The sequence below is a fragment of the Hevea brasiliensis genome, chromosome 4 (genome assembly GCF_030052815.1).
Source record: "Hevea brasiliensis isolate MT/VB/25A 57/8 chromosome 4, ASM3005281v1, whole genome shotgun sequence".
In the NCBI taxonomy this organism is placed as follows: Eukaryota; Viridiplantae; Streptophyta; class Magnoliopsida; order Malpighiales; family Euphorbiaceae; genus Hevea; species Hevea brasiliensis.
The window spans coordinates 1,895,122-1,916,959 of NC_079496.1; the positions used below are offsets into that span (position 1 = coordinate 1,895,122).

The following is a 21,838-nucleotide window of genomic DNA, read 5'->3' on the forward strand; positions in this document are numbered from 1 at the left end:
GCTCTAAATTAGTGAATTAAAATTTTTTTATTATTTTATTTTTTCTTATCTTACATTATTTTTATTTTAAAATCCGTACACTTTATTCAAATACACAGTTAATTATCAAAGGCAAGAATAAACTCTAATTCAGTAAAATCATTATTAAAGCTGTAAAATCTAGAATTTCAATTTCAATAGGAAAAAAAAAAATTGCGAAGTTAAAGGTATCACTGTATCAGGTTGGAATATCCAAGTTAAATATCATAGACAGGAATTATGAATCATCACACTACTTGATCCATCAAAAGGAACGCACTAATACATAAATTCTTGGAAACAACTAATACAATCTCGTTCCCGAATTTGGGATTTTATGCTAGTTACATGGGGTGACGTAAAAATTTACATTCTTTTTGGTAGCTTCAAGATCACAAAACGACTCGGTATTTGATACATCATGCTACGTGCTTGTACAGAAACACGATTGTGTAGTTCCATCCGATTCTGCTCTATCAATGTTGAGAAAGTTATATTTAACCCCATGTTCATTTATGTAGACCAACAAGAACCCCATTTGCCATGTTTTCATATGATATATCACCAACCTGTGAAATACCGAAAAAGCAACATCACCACTAGAACCGCCGGATATCTTTAGGTGGCTTGAAGTTGAGGGGATGAGTTTCTGGGGTTGCAGTTTCATCCTCTTTCCACATTTTAATAGTCTTGTCTGCCTCACATGAAACAAGCCTTGAACCAGTTATATCATATGAGAGTGCATAAATACCAGCTTCACTATCCAATGAGCCTGGAGCAAGGTAGCCATCATTGTTAAACTTCTCATTCCACATTAAAATAAAAGGGAAAAGATGGAGAGAGGAAAGGACATACCAGGCTGTACAATTGTTTGGGCTTGCTGGAAATTATGACCACTCCTCCAATCCCAGAACCACAGACTCCCATTATCACCTACAATAACATTTAGGGCAAACAATGACAAAAAATAAGTCAAAATGGGACTTTGCTCCTCCCATCCATTCAAACAAAATTGAATCAACTTTAGGCCAAATGTTCTACAAAAAAGTCAAAATGGAATAGGTAAACTTGTTAGTGGTCAACTGGTCATCAGGGGCCAGGTTGCCTGCAGCCCAAACCTAAGGCCTAACTACATTTGGATCAGCTTAAGAATTGATATTGTACAGACCAACATAATCCCAACATAGTGATTCAGATCTTTATAAGATATAGAGGGGCAAATTCCTGCTTTTATGGCCAATGATTACACCACTTGGGCTGACACTGGATGTTGGCCTTACTATTCCCAGCCTGCAATCCATAGTCAGCTCCAGATGCCAATTATCACATCATGACATATAACGCCAAGTAGAACTCAGATGATAATTCATAGTGCACCAATTATTATCAATTTCATTTATATAGAGATAGTTCACACCTCCTGTAACCATTACACCATCCTCATTGATAGCCATTGCATTGATGATTGTTTTCTGCTGAGAGCTGGTCCAATTAAAAAGTTAAAATGTCAGCTTTGTTAGAATTAACAACTACAACATGACACAGTATAATTTTGAAAGTTAATAGAAGAGGCACAAAAGAAGTCATAGCTCTTTGCATTTGTAGTTTTGCAAATATGAATTTGAACCACAGTCAAAATATCTGAGGGGAAACATACAATGCCCTTATTTTGAACAACTTTTCAAGATATGTATATCCACCTTTTTTCTTTAAAAGAACTCTTTTCGTTTCAGATGTTACCAGATTCATTTTCATTAGACAAGCAAGACTTTGCACCTACATTTTCAGCATATTTTCAGGAAATTGACAACAAATCACGCAAAGAACGTCATTATGGCACTTTCTTAGAAGCACAATGTATGATTCTTATGAGTGAAGAATCTACGGACTGAGTACTAACACACTAGTCATCCTTGTTTGCAGGAAAGACGTGGTAATGCAGAATAGGAAGATTAGAATTTTATTTAGGAATTTTAATTATTATAGAATTAGGAAATTTAAAAAGTTTTCATTATTTAGGAATTTTATTATTATTAGGTCTATTATTTCCTAGTTTATCTTATTTAGTATTCCTAATTAGAGTTGATTAGGATATCTATTCCTAAATTGATTAGAGTTGTAAGTTCTATAAATAAAGCTAATTTTATATTATTCAGTAGCTTTGACTATGATTATTATTGAGATTAAATAAAATTGTTGAGGATTAGTTTTCTTTTCAAGGATTGGTCCTTGATTTTTCCTAGTTCTTTATTCTTCTTCCTTTTGTTATACATCATGTGGACTCCACTAGGTAGATATCATGAACAAAATAATACTATCTAAATTAGTATTAACGGGCAGCTCACTTTACCACCCATGAAGGATGGTAACAACATAACAGGATGAAAAATATACACATGTGGACATTAAATATGCCAAACCAATTTCTAATTTCTTAGGATAAAGAAAGCATTCTAATTTCTTAGGATAAAGAAAGCAATCGATGATAAATGTTATGAATATTACTTGCAACTTTCTCTTTTTGATCTAAGGAATTGATTTTTACTGAGCAGAGTCATCAACAACAATCTTGAGTCATCAAAACACACACACACATAACAGATACATGGGTGTTCATACATACTCAACTAAGCATTAATCCATATTAGTTATGGTTGGCTATGTTGACCATTATAATATCCTATAACTAAAAACTTACAGCATGTTGTGCAAGAATTCTCCCTTTGGAAGGCTGAATTTCTTTATGTTGTCAGCTGATGCAGAGGCAAAGCAATTCCTGAACAAAATAAAATGAAAGAATAAGAATAAGAATAAGAATGGTGGCACAACCACAACATAATCAAATATAGCCTTTTGATTTACAGAAAGTAACAGTTGGCATATACAGGCACCTACTCAGTAGGATGCAGTGCCATGGCTCGAACAGATTTCTTGTGGTGTGTGAGTGTTAACATAGTCTTACCTGTAAGACAAAAACAATAGATACGGCAAAAGACAAAACTATAGTATAAATAAGAAAGAAGAGAAATCTCATAAGAAACGGAAATTACCATATCTTAGATCCCAGAATTTAATGGTTGTGTCATGGGAACCAGTGACGACTTGTGGATCCTGGATAGATATAAGCATAATTAACCAACAATGTTATAACACATTTGAGCAACAAATATAGAAGAACTTGAGCTGTGAATACATAATTTATTGCTTGTCTCATCTTAAGTTGCATGCAAGCGTCACACATCAATCTCATTTAAGTATTACTAGAAAGGTGAAGTCAACACATTCAGAGGAAGAAAAACAAAGCCTGAAACAGGAAAGGAGAAAGGAGGATGATGATGAATTGCATACCGTTGGTCGAGTAAAAACTGAGCATACTGTATTATCATGCCCAGACAGTGCAAAAACTTGAACTTTTGTTCGAACATCCCAGACCTGAGAATTTCTCCCAAAAGTTATCTTTCTAATCCTCCCAAATACAGAAAAAAAATAAATTTGCTTAGTGGATCCACAATTGGAGGGAAAAATCATACCCGGCAAACAGAGTCACGCCCCCCAGTTAGCAAAAGGTCAATAGTGGGATGAAGAGCCAAGCAATAGACACCACTTAAATGGCCATGATAAGACCGGACAGCCTAAACAACCAATTATACACTTTAAAAATCGGCCACTTAAAACAGGAATGCTTTTTATCATTTTTTTCAATGGATAGGGAGATTTGAATAGTTGAATTAGGTTGAAGTTCTCACCTTGTTCTGTTCAAGGTCCCAGCATTTCACCTGTTTGTCATCACCAGCAGAAAACATATAGGTATGTCTTTGGCTGACAGCAAGACCTTCAAGGGAAAAACATTCTTGCCATATTAATATCTTAACATCACTTAGTCAATAGAGTGCCACCAATGATCTCAACCAACCTCGGATTTGTTCAATGTGTCCAGTCAATGTGAGCTTCAACCTTCCACTTCCTACATCCCATATCTGATCAACCAAAATTCAGTGAGAGAAGAAAATCTGTCAGAAAATTGATTCTCCAAATGGTTAAGTCCAATATATTATAGTCTAAATGAGGCAAGGGTATGAAAAATTCTAATCGAACAAAACTATTTTGGAACTACCGATAGGTTGTAACTTTTCCAACAATATAGATTAATATAGAAAAACTAGATTAATATAGAGAAACTGTTTTCGTCCTGGCTCCATCCATTTTCCCACAAAGACCTAACTTTGATGGGCAACATTCTAATTAAAATGGTCCATGCTCCCAGCTTTCTAAGATTTTACCCATTTTCTGACAAGATTTGCAAAGTATTTTCTAAATACTAAAAAAGAAATTATATTAGTTTTTGAAGTTTGCAAATCTCCAAGTTTTATGATAACATATTCAGATCAAGCCATCCAAAAAAAGTTCAGAAGTTAATACCTTAATTGTGCGATCTGCAGAACCAGTACAAAACCATGAATTACTTGGATCAAATGCGATAGATCTCACCCATCCCAAATGGCCACTTATGACCTACAAAATCAATTCAATGAATGTCAAAAACCACCTCTCAGTTCTAAGAAATTGCTGCAGACAAACCAACATATAAAGACAATGTCATATTATATGCCCCAGTCAATACTTTTAAGTATCACTAACATAATGACAAGTAGATCAACCAACCCCAGAAGCTATAAAGGCTACAAATAGAGACATTCAGAAAAAGGATTAACCAATACTACAGAATCAAGTCCTATGATAAGCAGCGAAGCCAAAAGTCTGACCATCGTAACTACGGGCACTTATGAGTTATGACCAGCTAAATGATGCACACTATATATGGTAAAAAAAAAAAAAATTTCTTCCAACTATTTTACTGCTATAATTATTGACGGAAACAAATTTGATTAATTTTGTAATTTGCAGTTTTTTCCAACAATTAATTTATTAATTTTGTAATTTGCAAGCAATCACAAATTTTATACAACACTACATTGCCACCCACCCACCCAATAATAACAAAATTTAAAAGGTTTTTACCCTGTAGTTCTTCCATGGAGGATGCCACACAGGACGTGGCCATTTGCTTGGGATCCTTTCCATTATAGCAGATGTAGAGAACCTAGAAGATGGAGAGAATAAATGTTAAACCAAAAATATGCTATATTATTTGTAAACATCAATGAGGAATATAATGCATACTACACAATCAAAATAAGGGAATACCAAATATATTATCAATATGTGCTCCTTAAGTAGATTTAAACATTACCCTCTACAATAATTTCAGATTCCTTTTTCTTTCATCATGCTACATATTATAAAAAACATATCCAATTAAAGTGTCACTATATAATAGCAGAGAAAATCAATTTTAAAACTCTAGCTCTAGCCAGATAAGCAATGAAGAAAAGCATAATCAGTCCAGTAAGAGTAACCAAAAATGTAGCAACATGTAGACAGGCTTATTTGCCTCATAGATTATCAGTTATCTCAGAACAAACACAACATGGAGGAAGACTGAAACCTTTCAGATGATCCAAGACCAGAAATCACTGCAGTGCTTTTGCCCTGTGGCCCAAGGTCATTTCTGAAAAAAGAACCATAAAAGTAACTAGCATCAATAGCAAAAGCTTTCTCTAGAAAACAATAACGATAGCAGAGATGAATGAAAAAAGAATAGGCAGTGAGAGATGTGAAAAAGGTAATGATAATAAGATGAAACATCACTATCCACAAAATCTTCCTAAGAAAAAATGCATGGAGGAATATAAGGTAGGGAAGGATGAAGAGCACTCACGGTCCCTTCGGTTGCACAGATGGACCAACAACCAATGCATTTTGAGCCGCACCCTTCTGCGAGTCCCTAGAATCATCAGGCCCTGAATAACGATGAAAAGCTTTATACAAAGATCTAGGCTAATTGCATCAACATTTGATACCAAAGTCAACAATATTGTCAAAAAAATTCCCTCAAAATTTTTTGAAACCTGTTCTTGAATCAATTGGCAGAGAAAACCATTTACCTTTACAACAATGTTGCACAGAAAACAAAAATTCTATCTTAATTCTTTGTATGCTTGAACATAGCATCTTCTTGGTTATATCAACAAGATAGTTGACAGAGGCCCAGGGATTTTCTTAAAAGGGAAAAAAGATGGTTGAGCACAACACTTTTTGGGCATAAATAAAATTAATGGGCCATACCCTCATTCCATCTCACACCCCAACCCTTCTTTCTGGAATGATGAAGAACATCTATGGCTTCATTAAGCCTTAGACACATGATTCTGCACACAGAACCACATATCAGGTAAGCTTTTAATTTAACCCGAGACCTTTAGGTTCATCAGACATGTGTCCCACCATACAAGCCACTAGTTTAGGTTCTTATTTCAAGATGAGCAGTCATTGTGATTCCCTCAATCTATAGACAACCTCATACATCAGAATGGAAAAGAAAAGCAACCAACCCACCCAATGCCAAACAAACGACTCACCTGGAAGAGCGAGAACATTCGAAGGCACTGAAGATTGATTGCCACGATCGGTTGTAGTAGAAATAACTGGTCTTGGAAGTTCATTTGAGCTTTTAATTCCTTTGTACTCAGCATTTATCTACACAGTGAATTAGAATTATATTTAGAACCCATAACACAACAGCTTCATTCCCAAATAATCCTAACATCAAATCTAAAACACAATTTAAGTAAATCAAAGATAGTTCACTAACCTTGTGGCTCAAGCGAATATTTTTACTGCATCAAGACAATAAGAAAGCCAATCAGTTTTCAGATGAGGTATAATTAAAACATAAAGAACCAGAAAAATTAGGGATCCACAGTAACCTTTCGGGATCGGAAGGAGCTAGCTGGTCGTGAATTGGAGAGAAGAGATCGAGCGCGCGCTTTAGGGATTTAAAACTAAGCTTCTTCACGGACTGTGGCTCCACTGGCTCCATCTCCTGGGTAGGCCCTGGCATTTCGTCCTTCAATGGCCTCTGCAAGTAGCTACCAGTGAACGCTAGGGTTTTTAAGTGAGTTATAAAATGGAGAGGGGATTAGAAATTAGAGGGAACCCGGGCCCGATTCAATGCCCATATGTGACAATAACCAGCCCGAATTAGCAGTGTCATTACCTGTCGAAGAATAAAGTGAGAAAAAAAATTAAAATAATTATAAAAAATTACGAATAAAAATATATATTATTTTTATTTATATTGATTAATTAACGATGTTATTGTATTATTTGATTGGATAATAATTAATCATCTGCAGTGATTATTATCATTTTGCAAATAATCGCTGGTGTTAATTAGGATATTTATATTATATAGTTTATTCGTGTTTTAAAAATAAGTTTTTTATTTGATAAATATTTTATTTTTTTTAATAGAGTAATAAACTCACGAACGAGAGTTGACCATTTTTTTCTAACACAAAAAAAAAAAAGAATAATACTTAAAAAAATAGTTAGTTGAATTTAGATTTAAAGGGTGAATTTAGTTGAAAAGGATCACAGCTTTCATTTCTTATTAATTAGAATTTAATTTTATTAGAAAATTTATTTAAAAATTTTCAATGAATCATCTTCTTTAAATTATCTGAGTAGGGAACTTAACTTAAATATATATAAATTGGCTCCAAAATATCATTGATAATAAATAATTGGATTAGATTTGAGTAATTTTTATAAATTATTTCTGAATTTTGTTTCGTGTCTTATTTTTATTTTTTATTTTTTATTTTAATTTATTATTAAAAATGTTTAAATTTCAACTTTATTTCGCAAAAAAATTCTTCTAATTTGTATTATCAGATTAAAAAATTCTCTAAACTATAAACTATAATGTGACATCTATAGATCCAATTTTAATACTTTTAAATGAAGGTAAATTTTTTTATTTTCTAAAAAAATCTTTGTGGTAGTCAAATGGTGATTAAAATGACCGATATTTTTAAGTGTGAAAAGAAAAAAAAAAACTTAAAAAATAAGTTCATTATTTTTTTAATATGGAAACATACTACATATCTTTATTGTGAGTAACCTTAAGTTACTCTGATTATACATTTCCAGCTCTAATCTTTATTGTGAGTAGTCTTAAGTTATTCTGATTATACATATTTTAGTAAGGAAGGTGGTGGTAATAGGGGGGAGCATTCAGTCGGTTCGGTTCCGAACCAAACTAAACTCCAAAAACAGAAAAATCAAATCAATTAAAAAAATAAACCGAACCAAACTGATTATTTAAGAATAATCAAATCGAACCAAATCAAAAAATAATGATTCAATTCGGTTTCGTTACATTAAGCCGAAAATATTTTAGGTTAATTTCTATTCTTTGGGCTGAGCTTGAATAGATAATTGGACTGGATAAGGGCCTTGAGACTTATGCATATTGGCTTGAAAAATTATTTTGGTCATTTTACTGAAGGAGCGGAAGCATAGTGATTTGTTCATTAAAGCATTGAATTTCAAAATTTTTCTTATAGGGTTACATGCATCATGTCACATCTCTTATGTGCCTAATTGATTTCAATGCTCAATTGCATATTAAAACACATTTAATATGTGTTAGGATCTATATTTGCTATTCAAGATTGTGAATTAACAAATTAATTCATTTAAACCCTAGTTTAAAAGAGGAGTTTGAGCACTAACCTCTTTGATGCACTATGGATGTAATTGGCATATTAAGGAAGCACCTAGGACCCCAAGTGTCGTCCCTCTAGTTTGTTCACACCAAGATCACAAATGGACAGCCCCCAAATCAGTTTCTCAAGTCTTGCCAACCAATTATAATTTGAGTTTTTGCCTTTAGAGAGGTTGTATGTGTGTATAGGACACTAGAAATAATTTCGAGCAGTTTTAATTCAAAGAAATTTGGCAAATTCTCTTTGAATTGATGAGAAAATATGAAGAGGAGAGGGGAGAGAGGTGTGCCGCCACCTTTAGACAAGAGAGTGTTTTCTTTTATTCTTCTTTCTTTTCCCTCTTATAATTAGGTCATTAAGTTACTTAAACCCTATGCCACATGTCACCTCCACATTGTATCTTATTTTTAATTGACTTAATCTTGACTTTGATCACCTTGCATGATAAGAAGATAAATGGCAAACTTATATAATGCCATGTGTTACCATCTCATGGTGTCACGTGTCACCATCTCATTGTGCCACATGTCAGCATGTGAAATTATCAAATTACCCTTATGTTGTAATTTTGAGTTCTCAACCCAAAATCATTATTTCTCCTCTTGTAATCAATTTATATCAAATATAAATTAATTAATATTTATTAATTAATTTCTTACAATTAAATTCATATTTAAACACTTTAAATATAAATTTAACTTATACTATACATCCAATAACCTAGATTTGGTTTCAATCCATGCTAGAGACTTTGTAATCTTATTGCAAATCAAACATATTTAATTAATTGATTAAACTCTTTAATTAATCAATTAAATCACATTTTACTTGGTGATTATCTTGTGTATATGTGTGACTCACTAGACTCATCACTAATTGGCGATGAGATATGATATTAACTCTTAATATCATCAGAACTCTTTCTTACCATAAATGATTTCTCTAAATCATTTTAAGCATCTCATAGACTATGGTTGACACGTAGTATAGCGTGCCATTGCCACCCAATCAGTAACAAGGAATACCTTAAATGAACCTATAATCATATGTTACCATGCACTAGAATCTCCCCGTTACAAAATCCCAATTTGAGCTGGAGTCATGGTTTATGTCAAACCCCATTTGCTATGAATATTATGTTCTCTTTTAATTCCAATTCTTGATTAATTAGATTTTCTTGTCATAAACTTTTTTCTGACTAAATCTGTCTGTCCTAGCCAGGAACTTGAAACATTAAGAACAATTAAATGAACATAGGATTTTATTTCTATTTACTTAGGGTAACAGATTCCATCTTGATCAACAACTATCTCCACATATAACTAGTAGGAGCCAACACATGCTCATATACCCATACACAGTACAAATATGAAAGCAGTATCAAACTCAAACCACCTATATACAAGATAACTGTGTTATCTCATGTCTAAAGATTATATGCACTGATATGATATATGACAAGGCATTGACAAGAGTAAACTCCATGTGCTTGTCATATGCGTCACTGGTTCGATCTACTTATCATGTATAAGTGCCTATCATGTTTGTTATGTGGCATGAGACTCACCACTCCATCTTATTTATATCTCATATAAATACCTTAGGAACAAATATGATTACAATCTTTCTTGATAAGTCATATCCTGTGTGAAGTATCCTCAATTGTGAACTAATTTATGATACTTTATGCTAAAAATACTGTCATTTATATTCTTAACAACTTAATAATAGAATTTATAACAAAATATCAATTGATCTTTTCTATTACACATAAATACATTATGTAAATGGAAAAGTGAAATTGCCTTTTATTAATAAAATATGCACAAGATACATACAAAATGATATGCTCTAGGGCATACTACTAACAATCTTCCACTAGCACTAGAGCCATTCATTACAATATCTTAGACCCATCTTCTCAAGATGTCGGTCTAACTGAGCTTGTGACATAGGCTTAGTGAATAGATCAGCTGAATTTTCAGCTGATGCTATTTTCTGCATGGCTACATCGCCTCGCCCAACTATCTCTCTGATAATGTGGTAGTGCCTTTCTATGTGTTTGGATTTCTGGTGAGACCGGGGTTCCTTATATCCAAACAACCTCTTTTGCAGCATCTGATGCAACAATGTATTTAGCATCTACAGTGGAATCAGCAGTCGTACTCTATTTGGAACTCTTCCAACTAACTACACCTCCATTACAAATGAACACAAACCCAGAGGTAGACTTTCTATCATTGATATTTGATTGAAAATCAGAATCAGTATAACCATTCAATTGCAAGTCACCACCTCCATAAATCAAGAATAAATCCTTAGTTCTTCTCAAGTACTTAAGGATATTATTGACAGCTATCCAGTGTTCCAAACCTGGATTGGATTGAAACCTGTTAGTCAAACTAACAGCATATGCGATATTCGGCCTAGTACACATCATTGCATACATCAAACTTCTAATAGCCGAAGCATATGGAATCCTGGCCATTTTATCTCTTTCTTCAGGTGTCTTTAGAGGCGTCTCTTTAGAAAGGTGGATACCATGTCTCACTGGTAATAATCATCTATTGGAATCAAGCATGTTAAACCTCTTTAACACCTTTTCCAAGTATAGACTTTGGGGTAAATCAATTATTCTTTTCGCTCTATCTCTATAGATGCGAATTTCAAGAATATAGGTTGCCTCCCCTAAGTCTTTCATGGAGAATGTATTTGACAATCATACCTTTACAGTTGTCAACTTACCTATGTCATTACCTATCAACAGAATATCATCCACATTTAAGACAATGAAAGTGATAGCACTATCACCAACCTTCTTATATACACATGGTTCATCCACATTTTTGATAAAACCAAATGACTTAATGGCTTCATCAAAACGGATGTTCCAACTCCTCGAAGCTTGTTTTAACCCATAACTGGATCACTTTAGCTTGCATACCTTGGAACCATCTTGGGATTCAAAATTCCTAGGTTGTTTCATGAAAATGTTTTCGTCAATGTATCCATTGAGAAAAGCTATTTTAACATCCATCTGTCAAATCATATAATCATAGTATGCAGCTATTGCTAATAGAATCCTAATTGATTTAACCATGGTAACAGGTGAGAAAGTCTCCTCATAGTCGATTCCTTACCTTTGGCGAAACTCTTTCGCTACTAGCCTTGCTTTATAGGTTTTTACCTTTCCATCAGAACCAATTTTTTTCTTGAAAATCCATTTATTCCCTATAGGTACAATACCTTCAGGTGAGTCAACAAGGTCCCAAACTTGGTTCTTATGCATGGAATCAATTTTCAATTTCATAGCTTCAATCCATTTTGAAGAGTCTATATCTGATATAGCTTCTTCATAGGTAAGTGGATCATCTCCATGATCTACTTCTTTATGAGTAAACAACTCTTGTTCATCTTCATGAAAAAAACCATATCTCATTGGTGGGTGAGATATCCTAGTTGATCTGCGAGGAATTACTGTAGATGTTTCATCAATAGGTGTAGGTTGACTAGATTGATCTATATCCATTTGATCTGTTGGCTGCTCAGAATTCTCCAATTCTAACTCTATTTGCCTTCCTTTGTCACCTTCTTCAATGAACTATTATTCAAGAAATATGGCATCTCTGCTTATCACAACCTTTTGTGATGTAGGCACATAAAAATAATATCCAAAACTTTCTTTTGGATATCCAACAAATCGACATTTTTCTAATCTGGTTTTCAATTTATTAGTGTTCAGCTTTTTAATGTAAGCCAGACAACCCCAAATCTTAACATGCTTAAGACTTGGTTTTCTTCCATGCCATATCTCATAAGGTGTGGAAGAAACTAATTTTGATGGAATCCTATTCAGAATATGCAAAGCTGATTCTAATGCAAATCATCAAAAGGAGATTGGCATATCAGTATAGCTCATCATACTACGTACCATATCTAATAAGGTACGATTTCTCTTTTCAAATACACCATTCAACTGTGGCATTCCTGGAGGAGTCAGCTGGGAAACAATGCCATGTTCTTTCAAGTATTCATCAAATTTAGTACTTAAGTATTCACCTCTACGATTTGATCAAAGAGTTTTAATACTTTTTTCTGTTTGATTTTCTATTTTATATTTAAATTCTTTGAACTTTTCAAAGGATTCATGTTTGTATTTCACCAAATACAAATATAAAAACTTTGATTTATCATCAGTAAAGGTAATAAAGTAATGAAAACCGCCTCTAGCTATTTTCTTAAATGGACCACATACATCACTATGTATTAGCACCAAAATATTTTTATCTCTTAGTCCTTGTCCAACAAAGGGTGATCTAGTCATTTTGCCTTGAAGGCAGGATTCACAAGTTGGAGTAGGTTCAGAACCCAATGAGGATAAAATCTCTATTTTCTCTAGTTTTATAATTCTATCTTATGTAACATGACATAATCTTAAGTGCCAAATATATTTTGAACTTGAGTTGATTTTTATCATGGCATTACATTCATTTAGATTGCTTGTATTAGATTTATATTTAACATTATTATCTAAATAATAAAGTCCATCATGCATATAACCCGAGCCAACATATTTATTTTCAAAATAAATATTGCAAACATCATTTGTAAACTGAATTTCATAACCATTTCTAATCAAACTAGATATAGAAATGATGTTCTTAAAAGCATCAAGTACATGCAAAACATTATTTAAATACAAAATATGTCCACACATATAAAAAGATTTAGATCCTATGGCTAAAGCTTCAATAGTTGAGCCATCGCCAATCCGGAGTCTAATATCTCGAGTATGCAAGCTGCTACTATTTGCTAGTTCCTGCATATCATAAGTAATGTGAGAACTAGCACCAGTATCTAAAACCTAAGCTGTAGATGAACTATGAGTAGCGTTAGAATCTAAATAACAAGATATAGATATATTTTCTGAAGGTGTATCATTCTTGTCCTTCAGGGAAGCAAGATACTCTGGGCAGTTTCTTTTTCAGTGCCTATCTTTCTGGCAGTGAAAACACTTTCCTTTGCCTCTATCAGCTTTGATCTTTGCTTTCTGTTTGGCTATCTTCTTGGAAGGTCTAGAACTTGAGGTTTCTTCTTCTTATTGCCCTTCTTCTTGTTAGACTTTCCAGTAAAAGAATATGCAATCAAAGATACCTCTTTTCCTTTATTACCCGACATATTCTTTTGGGCAATAACCATGTCACACCTTACCCCTCTGTAAGGCATAACATGATCCCGTAGAATAACTAATGAACTACCGAACTTCACCTATCGATAACTCATTAAGTACCCTACAATGGATTTTAAAATTATTTTCTTATTTTTAGAAGTAGTGAGCATTTTCTAATAGGTATTAAAACATTTAATTAAAGTTTATCAACTAGTTAAAATTTTTGTCCCTTTTCATTTTTCCACAAATTTTAGAAAAATTTCGACAGAGTGCCGTCTGTATTTTAATAAAACAGTTCTTCAAATACGTGAAAAAAAAAACACTTCCAATGATTTATCTCATCAACTCAACCTCCATCACAACAAATTTCAACATCATTTCTCAACTTCAAAAAATTCAAATCCATAATTTCCAATTCAAAGATTATCCAAAATAATACTAAGTAATTTCATTCAAATTAAAACAAAATATTTTCATTCATATTTCATTACAGTTAAAACAAATTACATTCATCCAAAATTTACATTAGAAAAATCCAAACTAATATTATTACAAACTTTATATAACTGTTCATGACCATTTTCTATATTTACATATATTTACATACATCAAAATAATTTTTACAATCAGGATATAAAATATACCCGATAAAACTTCAGAGAAGGTGGCTCCACAATCCTTAGTAGCTCACTCTGCTGCTCCTCTAGTCTCTATATCTGCAACAGCAATAATAGCCATCGCTGAGTACTATAACTCAGTGGTGCACAACATACTAAAATAATCTTTATACGAAATTTAAATCATACTTATTCAAAAACTGAACATGAGAAATAAATTCAAAATATGACTTATAAAATTTTAATCCAAATAATTTCATTTCGAAAGTCTCAAAACAATTTCATAAAAATACACAGTTATATCATACCATTCGAAACAAATATCATCTCAATAATTAGAGGCTAATAAGAAGTCATATCATAAGGCTAGCTAGCTCAAATATATGGGAACCCATTCTTTTTTTTCTTTTACTGGCACACACCTCAACACTTCAGTCAGAGAAGGAATCAAAATTCGAAACTGATTTCCCCCACTAATTGTGCTAGTGAGGTATTCAAATATATGGTCATGATACTGTGGTTTCAAAACTATTTTAACAATTTACTAAATATTTATTTTCATTTTAAACACAAATAATTAATCTTTCAACAATTTAAATCAAAAGCATAATAAACATTTCAATCCAATTGTGTTACAATTTAATATCTCAATTCATTCAAAAATAATTTGCAGAAGAAAATTTACAGAAATTCTATGTTGTGCACAAACCTTATACGAGTCGCCTCTTGGCCTTGACTCGACACTTCGGATTCTTTCCCAATATTCCTTTCCACTGAAACACACAGTTTTACAGTGTTTCAGTATCACAACTTATCATAAATCCAAAAATAAATTCAAATCTACTTATACCTAACTTTAATATGCTAAATTTGATATTCTTTAAAATTTGTATTTCGGGGTTACTATTCATGATACTATTCAAGTCAATTTATTGACTTTCTAATGCTTAATAGGTATGGGAATTCCAATTTCACCCACATACCACATTTTGGTTACCTAATTTGTTGGTTTTTGTTGTTTTCTCAAATTTTAAGTCTTTTAGGTAAAATTACAAATTTTTTAGTTTTGGTGTCCTGTTTTGCACTGTTTCATTGGTCATATTGCTATTAGAATTTGGCTAAGTTTTCTTCATAGAAATTGTTCCTTATTGTCTTAAATTTATTTCCCTTTTTGAATCACTCCATTTGGAATTTTTTAGCTCAAGTTATAGCCATTTGAATATGGCTGGCTGGATTAGCCTAACCCAGATTTTCTGGATACCAACTTGGTTCTGGCAGTTTTAGGTTACTAACTTTGGGTGGCTAAATGACTTAGTTAAGGGCATAATTTGGACTTGTGTTCTTCATAAAAGTTGTAGGGCTATGTCTCAACTTTCTACTCGTAAAATTTCAGGTCATTTGGACCTGTCTAACCCAAGTTATGGCCAAATGAACAAACACTGTTCATTTAGTCATTTTTGTACAGGTCAGATTGCCTAATCTGAATTTGGCCAATTTGTTCACTATGCTATGGTCACTTTCTGGGCATGATTCCTAATGAAAAATGTGCTATTTTGTGTCTAGTTTCATTCCCAATTAGCCTCACACCAATTGAGTTTGTAAATTTTTAGTTTTGGTCCCTGAAAGGGACCTTGGTCACGCTGCCTGCAGAATGTCCATAACCAATCCGAATTTCCATTTGGTTCCAACACTTCCAACACACCACAAGTGGTCATACATGACCATTTTTCAGCTCAAACAAGGTCAAACACACCATTTGACCAATTCTCAAAATTTTGTCTCCCAAACCCTAGGTCCAAAACCCTAACCTTGTAATTCATTCACTTATTGCAAATAAAGTATCTCACTATGTTCTACACACTTAATTACACTTCTATATCACTTTAACTTCATCAAACTCAACCAATTTCAACTCCCATATAAGCTGGCTGAAATTCACAATTAGTCCCACAAATTTTTTTTGTTTCCATTTTTCATAATTTCTAAGTTTATTCAACTATAAACACAATAATTAAACTAGAAATTTCAAGTTTAGCTTACTAACCTTTCTTAGAATTTCAAATCCTTCAATTCTCTATCTTTTTCCCTTTCTTTTCTCCTTCAAGCTTCTTTTCTAGTTGAGATAGCAAGTTTTTTTTAGGGTTTTGGGTTAAACTTATTAGGCAAAACTAAGTTTTTCAAGCTTTAAAAGCTTATTAATGGTGGAACAATAAAGGGAGAGAGGTTTGGGAAGTGTGGCTGCCAGCTTGGATAAGGAAGAAGGGAGTGATATTTTCTTTTCTTTTTTTTTGTCATTTATGTCTTTTAATTATCTATTTGACTTAGTCCAATTTGTAGGAAAAGTTAAATTAATTTTGACATCATGATGATGTCATCCAAGTGATGTAAATAACCTTTTTCTTTTCTTTTTTTTTATTTATTTTTCTTTAGTTCTTTAATTTAATTCTTGATCCTGAAATTTTCTTTTCTCCTATTTTATTGGACAGTTTGGTCAGAGGTCAGCTCTAGGGGTGAACTGACCAAATTGCCCCTCGCCGGTTCGACCCGGTTTGCAAATAATTTAATATTTCTTTCAGATCTTTGACCTAATTATTTGACCTATTTAACAATTCTTTTTTGTGATTTTCTCTTTTTCACTGTGTTCGCAATAGTCCTAAGGACCACGGCGTCACATTTTACGGTTCGAAATTTGAGTTTAAATCAATCTCGCAGTCCTTTCCGAAAAGGTCACCCATTGTTGTGACTCTCGGCTCATTTAACTTCTTGTATTATGTTTTTCTTATTTATACTTAACTATTTGGCAATTACTAATTATTTGCGTTCAGGGCTTAACCAGGTGTCTTAGACATGGTTCTAATCCCCTTAATTGTCCGGACCGACATCAGTCACCGGAATAGTAAAATATACCAGGCTATGCATATAGGGGTGTTACAAACTAGCATGTTAAGTAAATTAACCAAGGTGTATTCGTGCTTAGTCATATAGAAATTTGTCACAAAATTCCCAAATGACTCAGGTAGGGAATGAACGATCAAATCCGTCTGCAATTGGAAATCCATGTTAAATTCAAGATGTTTCAACTGCTCTATAAGCCGAATCATCTTGTGGACATGATCCCAACATTTTGTCCCTTAGACATCCTCATTCGAAATAGCTGCCTAGATATCTCATACCTAACATTCCTGCTATGCTCACCATACAACTCTTGCAGGTGAAGAAAGATCTCACTTGCACTCTGCATGTTCTCATGCTGCTTCTGTAACTCATTACTCATAGAAGCAGGCATGTAACATTTGGCTCTCATATTATGCTCCTTTCGCTTGTCCAAAGTATCATGTTCCTCTTGAGTGGCCTCTAGAGATAAGGGGCCAGAAACCTTTGAGTCTATAACATATCCAATACGTTCTAGGTTCAGGACAAGTTTTAAATTTCTTAGCCAATCAGAAAGATTAGGTCCCGTCAACCTATTGTGATCAAGTATACTCGCAAGGATATTGGATGGTGGTGGTTATTGTGTGCTCATTATTTTCAGAAAATTAACTGCAGAAAATAACTAGATCAATTAGTAAATGTATCAAGTATTTAACCCAAATGATTATAGTCTTTTAATCAAATTGGTCCTTCCACTAACTTGGCGAATCCTACACTTCCAAGGTAGAAAACAAAAATCCTAGTTGGATGGATTTCTAGTGGGTGATTGAATTCTTATAGTCTTATTGATCATTCTCAGGCACATCCATTATTGGAATTACAATAAACTATAAGTAAGCAACTCCTTACCCATCACATCTCATGTGAGGTTCAATCATTCATCTAGCCCCTAATGCTCAAAATCTCAGGCACATCCATTATTGATTTATCTTGCATTAGTTAAGTTGATCCCATTGAGACAGTAAACATGCAAATAAATTTAATGTCCTCAGGCACATCCATTATTGGCCATCAACTATTTATATATTTACAATATCTCATGCTTAACAATTATCTTTAAGAAAATCTCTTAAATTAAATGCATCACGTACAAGTATTTAAAATTTTTTAAAATAATTGCCTCAATGGAGGGCCCATGATATAATTACTTTAATTATACCATTTCCAACTTAATCATTTGTTTGGAAGATTTAGTGGTCGTCTTAATTACTGTTATGGTCTCACTTTGCACATTATCCATTTGGCACATATATCATATACTTGCATACATTCCCATACATCTCATGCATACATAGATAAACAAATAATATGGTATGATCATGGACTTTCTAAGGGATTAAATTCTGAGCCACCAAGAATTGAATCAGGGCATTCCTAGGCGTATTTCATTCATTCATTTTATAAGAGTTGCTGAAGGAGTACATAATCAACACTTGATCTTGATTTCCTCCCACTGGTCCCACCAATGCTCTTGACCTCCTTGATCTACTTGCAATCCAATTACATTGTAATTATTGGCATACTAAGGCGAATTTATAAGAATATGGACTTTAAAGTCCTCAAATAAATGAAATTACAACCCAAATTATTACAACACTTATAATACATGCCACTAAAATAAAATTAATTATTTTACAACAAAAAAAAATAAAAGAAATAAATCCAATCACATTAGTCTTGTATTGTCCATGATTATCCATCATGCATATTAAAATTTAACAATTAAATAAAATACACATACTAAAAAATTAAATTGAATATCACATATTCAACAAAAAAATTTAGATTTGAATTTCATTCAAACAAATTTAAAAATTCAGATTTGAAACTTATTCAAACAAATTTAAATTTAGAAATTCTTTCCAAATTTAATACCTTGAAAACAATTTTCAAAAATTAATTGTGTGATTAAAATTTCTAATTAAATAATTTAATTAGGTATAGGATTGATTATGGATCTTAAAATATACAACAATTGCATAATTAAGCCCATAACCATGCGTGCCATTGAGGTACCATTGATGCCGCCACCATTGATGAATCCAACATGCATGCCGCCACACATATGGCACCCAAATAGCTTTAGATCAATTCAAATTTGATCCAATCACACAATTAAATCTCATATTCAATCCTAATGGTAAATATAGTAGCTCTGATACCAATTGAAGAAGCGGAAGTATAGTGATTTGTTCATTAGAGCATTTAATTTCAAAATTTTTCTTTTAGGGTTACATACATCATGCCACATCTTTTATGTGCTTAATTAATTTTAATGCTCAATTGCATATTAAAACACTTTTAATATGTATTAGGATCTATGTTTGTCATTTAAGATTATGAATTAACAAATTAATTTATTTAAACCCTAGTTTAAAAGAGGAGTTTGAGTACTAACCTCTTTGATGCACTATGGATGCAATTGGCACCTTTAGGAAGCACCTAAGACCCCAAGTGTTGTCCCTCTAGCTTGTCCACACCAAGATCACCAATGGGCAGCCCCTAAATCAGCTTCTCAAGCCTTATCAACCAAATATAATTTGAGTTTTTGCCTTTAGAGAGGTTGTATGTATGTATAGGACACTAGAAACAATTTCTAGCAGTTTTAATTCAAAGCAATTTGGGCAATTCTCTTTGAATTGATGAGAAAAGATGAAGAGAAGAGGGAAGAAAGGTGTGCCGCCACCTTTAGACAAGAAACTGTTTTCTTTTATTCTTCTTTCTTTTCCCTTTTATAATTAGGTCATTAAGTCACTTAAACCCTATGCCACATGTCACCTCCACATTGCATCTTATTTTTAATTGACTTAATTACATTAAGTCAAGTGTCAAAGCTAGATTTAATCTTGACTTTGATCACCTTGCATAATAAGAAGACAAATGACAAACTTATATGATACCATGTGTCACCATCTCATGATGCCACATCTCACCATGTGAAATGACCAAATTACCCTTATGTTGTAATTTTGAGTTCTCAATCCAAAATCATTATTTCTCCTATTGTAATCAATTTATATCAAATATAAATTAATTAATCTCTATTAATTAATTTTTCACAATTAAATTCATATTTAAACACTTTAAATATAAATTTAACTTATACTATACATCCAATAACCTAGATTTGGTTTCAAGCCATGCTAGGGACTTTGCAATCTTATTGCAAATCAAACCTATTTAATTAATTGATTAAACTCTTTAATTAATCAATTAAATCACATTTTACTTGGTGATTATCTTGTGTATGTGTATAACTCACTAGGCTCATCACTAATTGGCAATGAGATATGATATTAACTATTAATATCATCAGAACTCTTTCTTACCATGAATGATTTCTCTAAATCATTTTAGACATCTCATAGACCATGGTTGACACCTAGCATAGCGTGCCATGGCCACCCAATCAGTAACAAGGAATACCTTAAATGAACCTATAATCATATGTTACAATGCACTAGAATCTCTCTGTTGCAAAATTCCAATTCGAGGTGGAGTCATGGTTTATGTCAAACCCCATTTGCTATGAATATTATATTCTCTTTTAATTCCAGTTCTTAATTAATTAGATTTTATTGTCAGAAATTTTTTTCTGACTAAATCTGTCTATCCTGGCCAGAAACTTGAAACATCAAGAACAATTAAATGAACATAGGATTTTATCCTTATTTACTTAGGGTAACAGATTCCATCTTGATCAACACCTATCTCCATATATAACTAGTAGGAGCCAACACATGCCCATATACCCATACACAGTACAAGTATGAAAGCAGTATCAAACTCAAATCACCTATATACAAGATAACTGTGTTATCTCAAGTTTAAAGATTATATGCACTGATATGATATATAACAATGCATTGACAAGAGTAAACTCTATGTACTTGTCATATGCGTCACTGGTTCGGCCTACTTATCATGTATAAGTGCCTATTATATTTGTTATGTGGCTCCATCTTATTTATAAAATATCTTGGAAATAAATATGATTATAATCTTTCTGGATAAGTCATGTCCTATGTGAAGTATCTTCGATTGTGAACTAATTTATGATACTTTGTGCTAGAAATACTGTCACTCATATTCTTAACAACTTAAAAATAGAATTTCTAACAAAATATCAATGGACATTTTCTATTACACATGAATACATTATGTAAACGGAAAAGTGAAATTGCCTTTTATTAATAAAATATGTACAAAATACATATAAAATGATATACTCTAGGGCATACTACTAACATTTACTATTCGATTTAATTGATTTTATCGATTTTAACTGATAAAAAATTGAACCGAACTGAAAACCGAATATACTAAAAGTTTAAACTGAACCGCACCGATAAAACTAAAAACCGAACCAATTGAACTGAAATGACTCTGTTCGGTTCGGTTTTTCGGTTCACACAAAAAACTGCACAGGCCTAGGTGGTAGTGAACATGAAACAAAGTTTTGGGACGGA

At 32.7% G+C, this 21,838-nt stretch overlaps 1 protein-coding gene across 1 annotated transcript; it reads right to left on the reverse strand.

Annotated features, from left to right (window-relative positions):
- Positions 1 to 192: 192 nt before the first annotated feature.
- Positions 193 to 7,099, reverse strand: LOC110633078 (protein pleiotropic regulatory locus 1). The gene is made up of 17 exons (XM_021781544.2): positions 6,846 to 7,099; positions 6,731 to 6,755; positions 6,498 to 6,615; positions 5,798 to 5,879; positions 5,525 to 5,587; positions 5,038 to 5,119; positions 4,438 to 4,530; positions 3,932 to 3,995; positions 3,765 to 3,850; positions 3,549 to 3,650; positions 3,367 to 3,450; positions 3,069 to 3,129; positions 2,914 to 2,980; positions 2,717 to 2,794; positions 1,436 to 1,500; positions 874 to 951; positions 193 to 790 (listed from the first exon to the last, which is right to left on the reverse strand). Exons 1-17 carry the CDS (start codon positions 6,977 to 6,979, stop codon positions 618 to 620), a joined length of 1,455 nt encoding a protein of 484 aa, XP_021637236.1. The 5' UTR covers positions 6,980 to 7,099; the 3' UTR covers positions 193 to 617.
- Positions 7,100 to 21,838: the final 14,739 nt, after the last annotated feature.

What these genes read in the sequence shown, in the direction of transcription:
- LOC110633078 (XM_021781544.2), bottom strand. Translation starts at nt 6,979, where the DNA reads ATGCCAGGGCCTACCCAGGAGATGGAGCCAGTGGAGCCACAGTCCGTG. An exon ending in GGCGTGACTCTGTTTGCCGG is followed by an intron (nt 3,451 to 3,548) that starts GTATGATTTTTC and finishes AGAAATTCTCAG; the next exon opens with GTCTGGGATGTTCGAACAAA. An exon ending in TGGTGTAATGGTTACAGGAG is followed by an intron (nt 952 to 1,435) that starts GTGTGAACTATC and finishes ATGTTATTGTAG; the next exon opens with GTGATAATGGGAGTCTGTGG.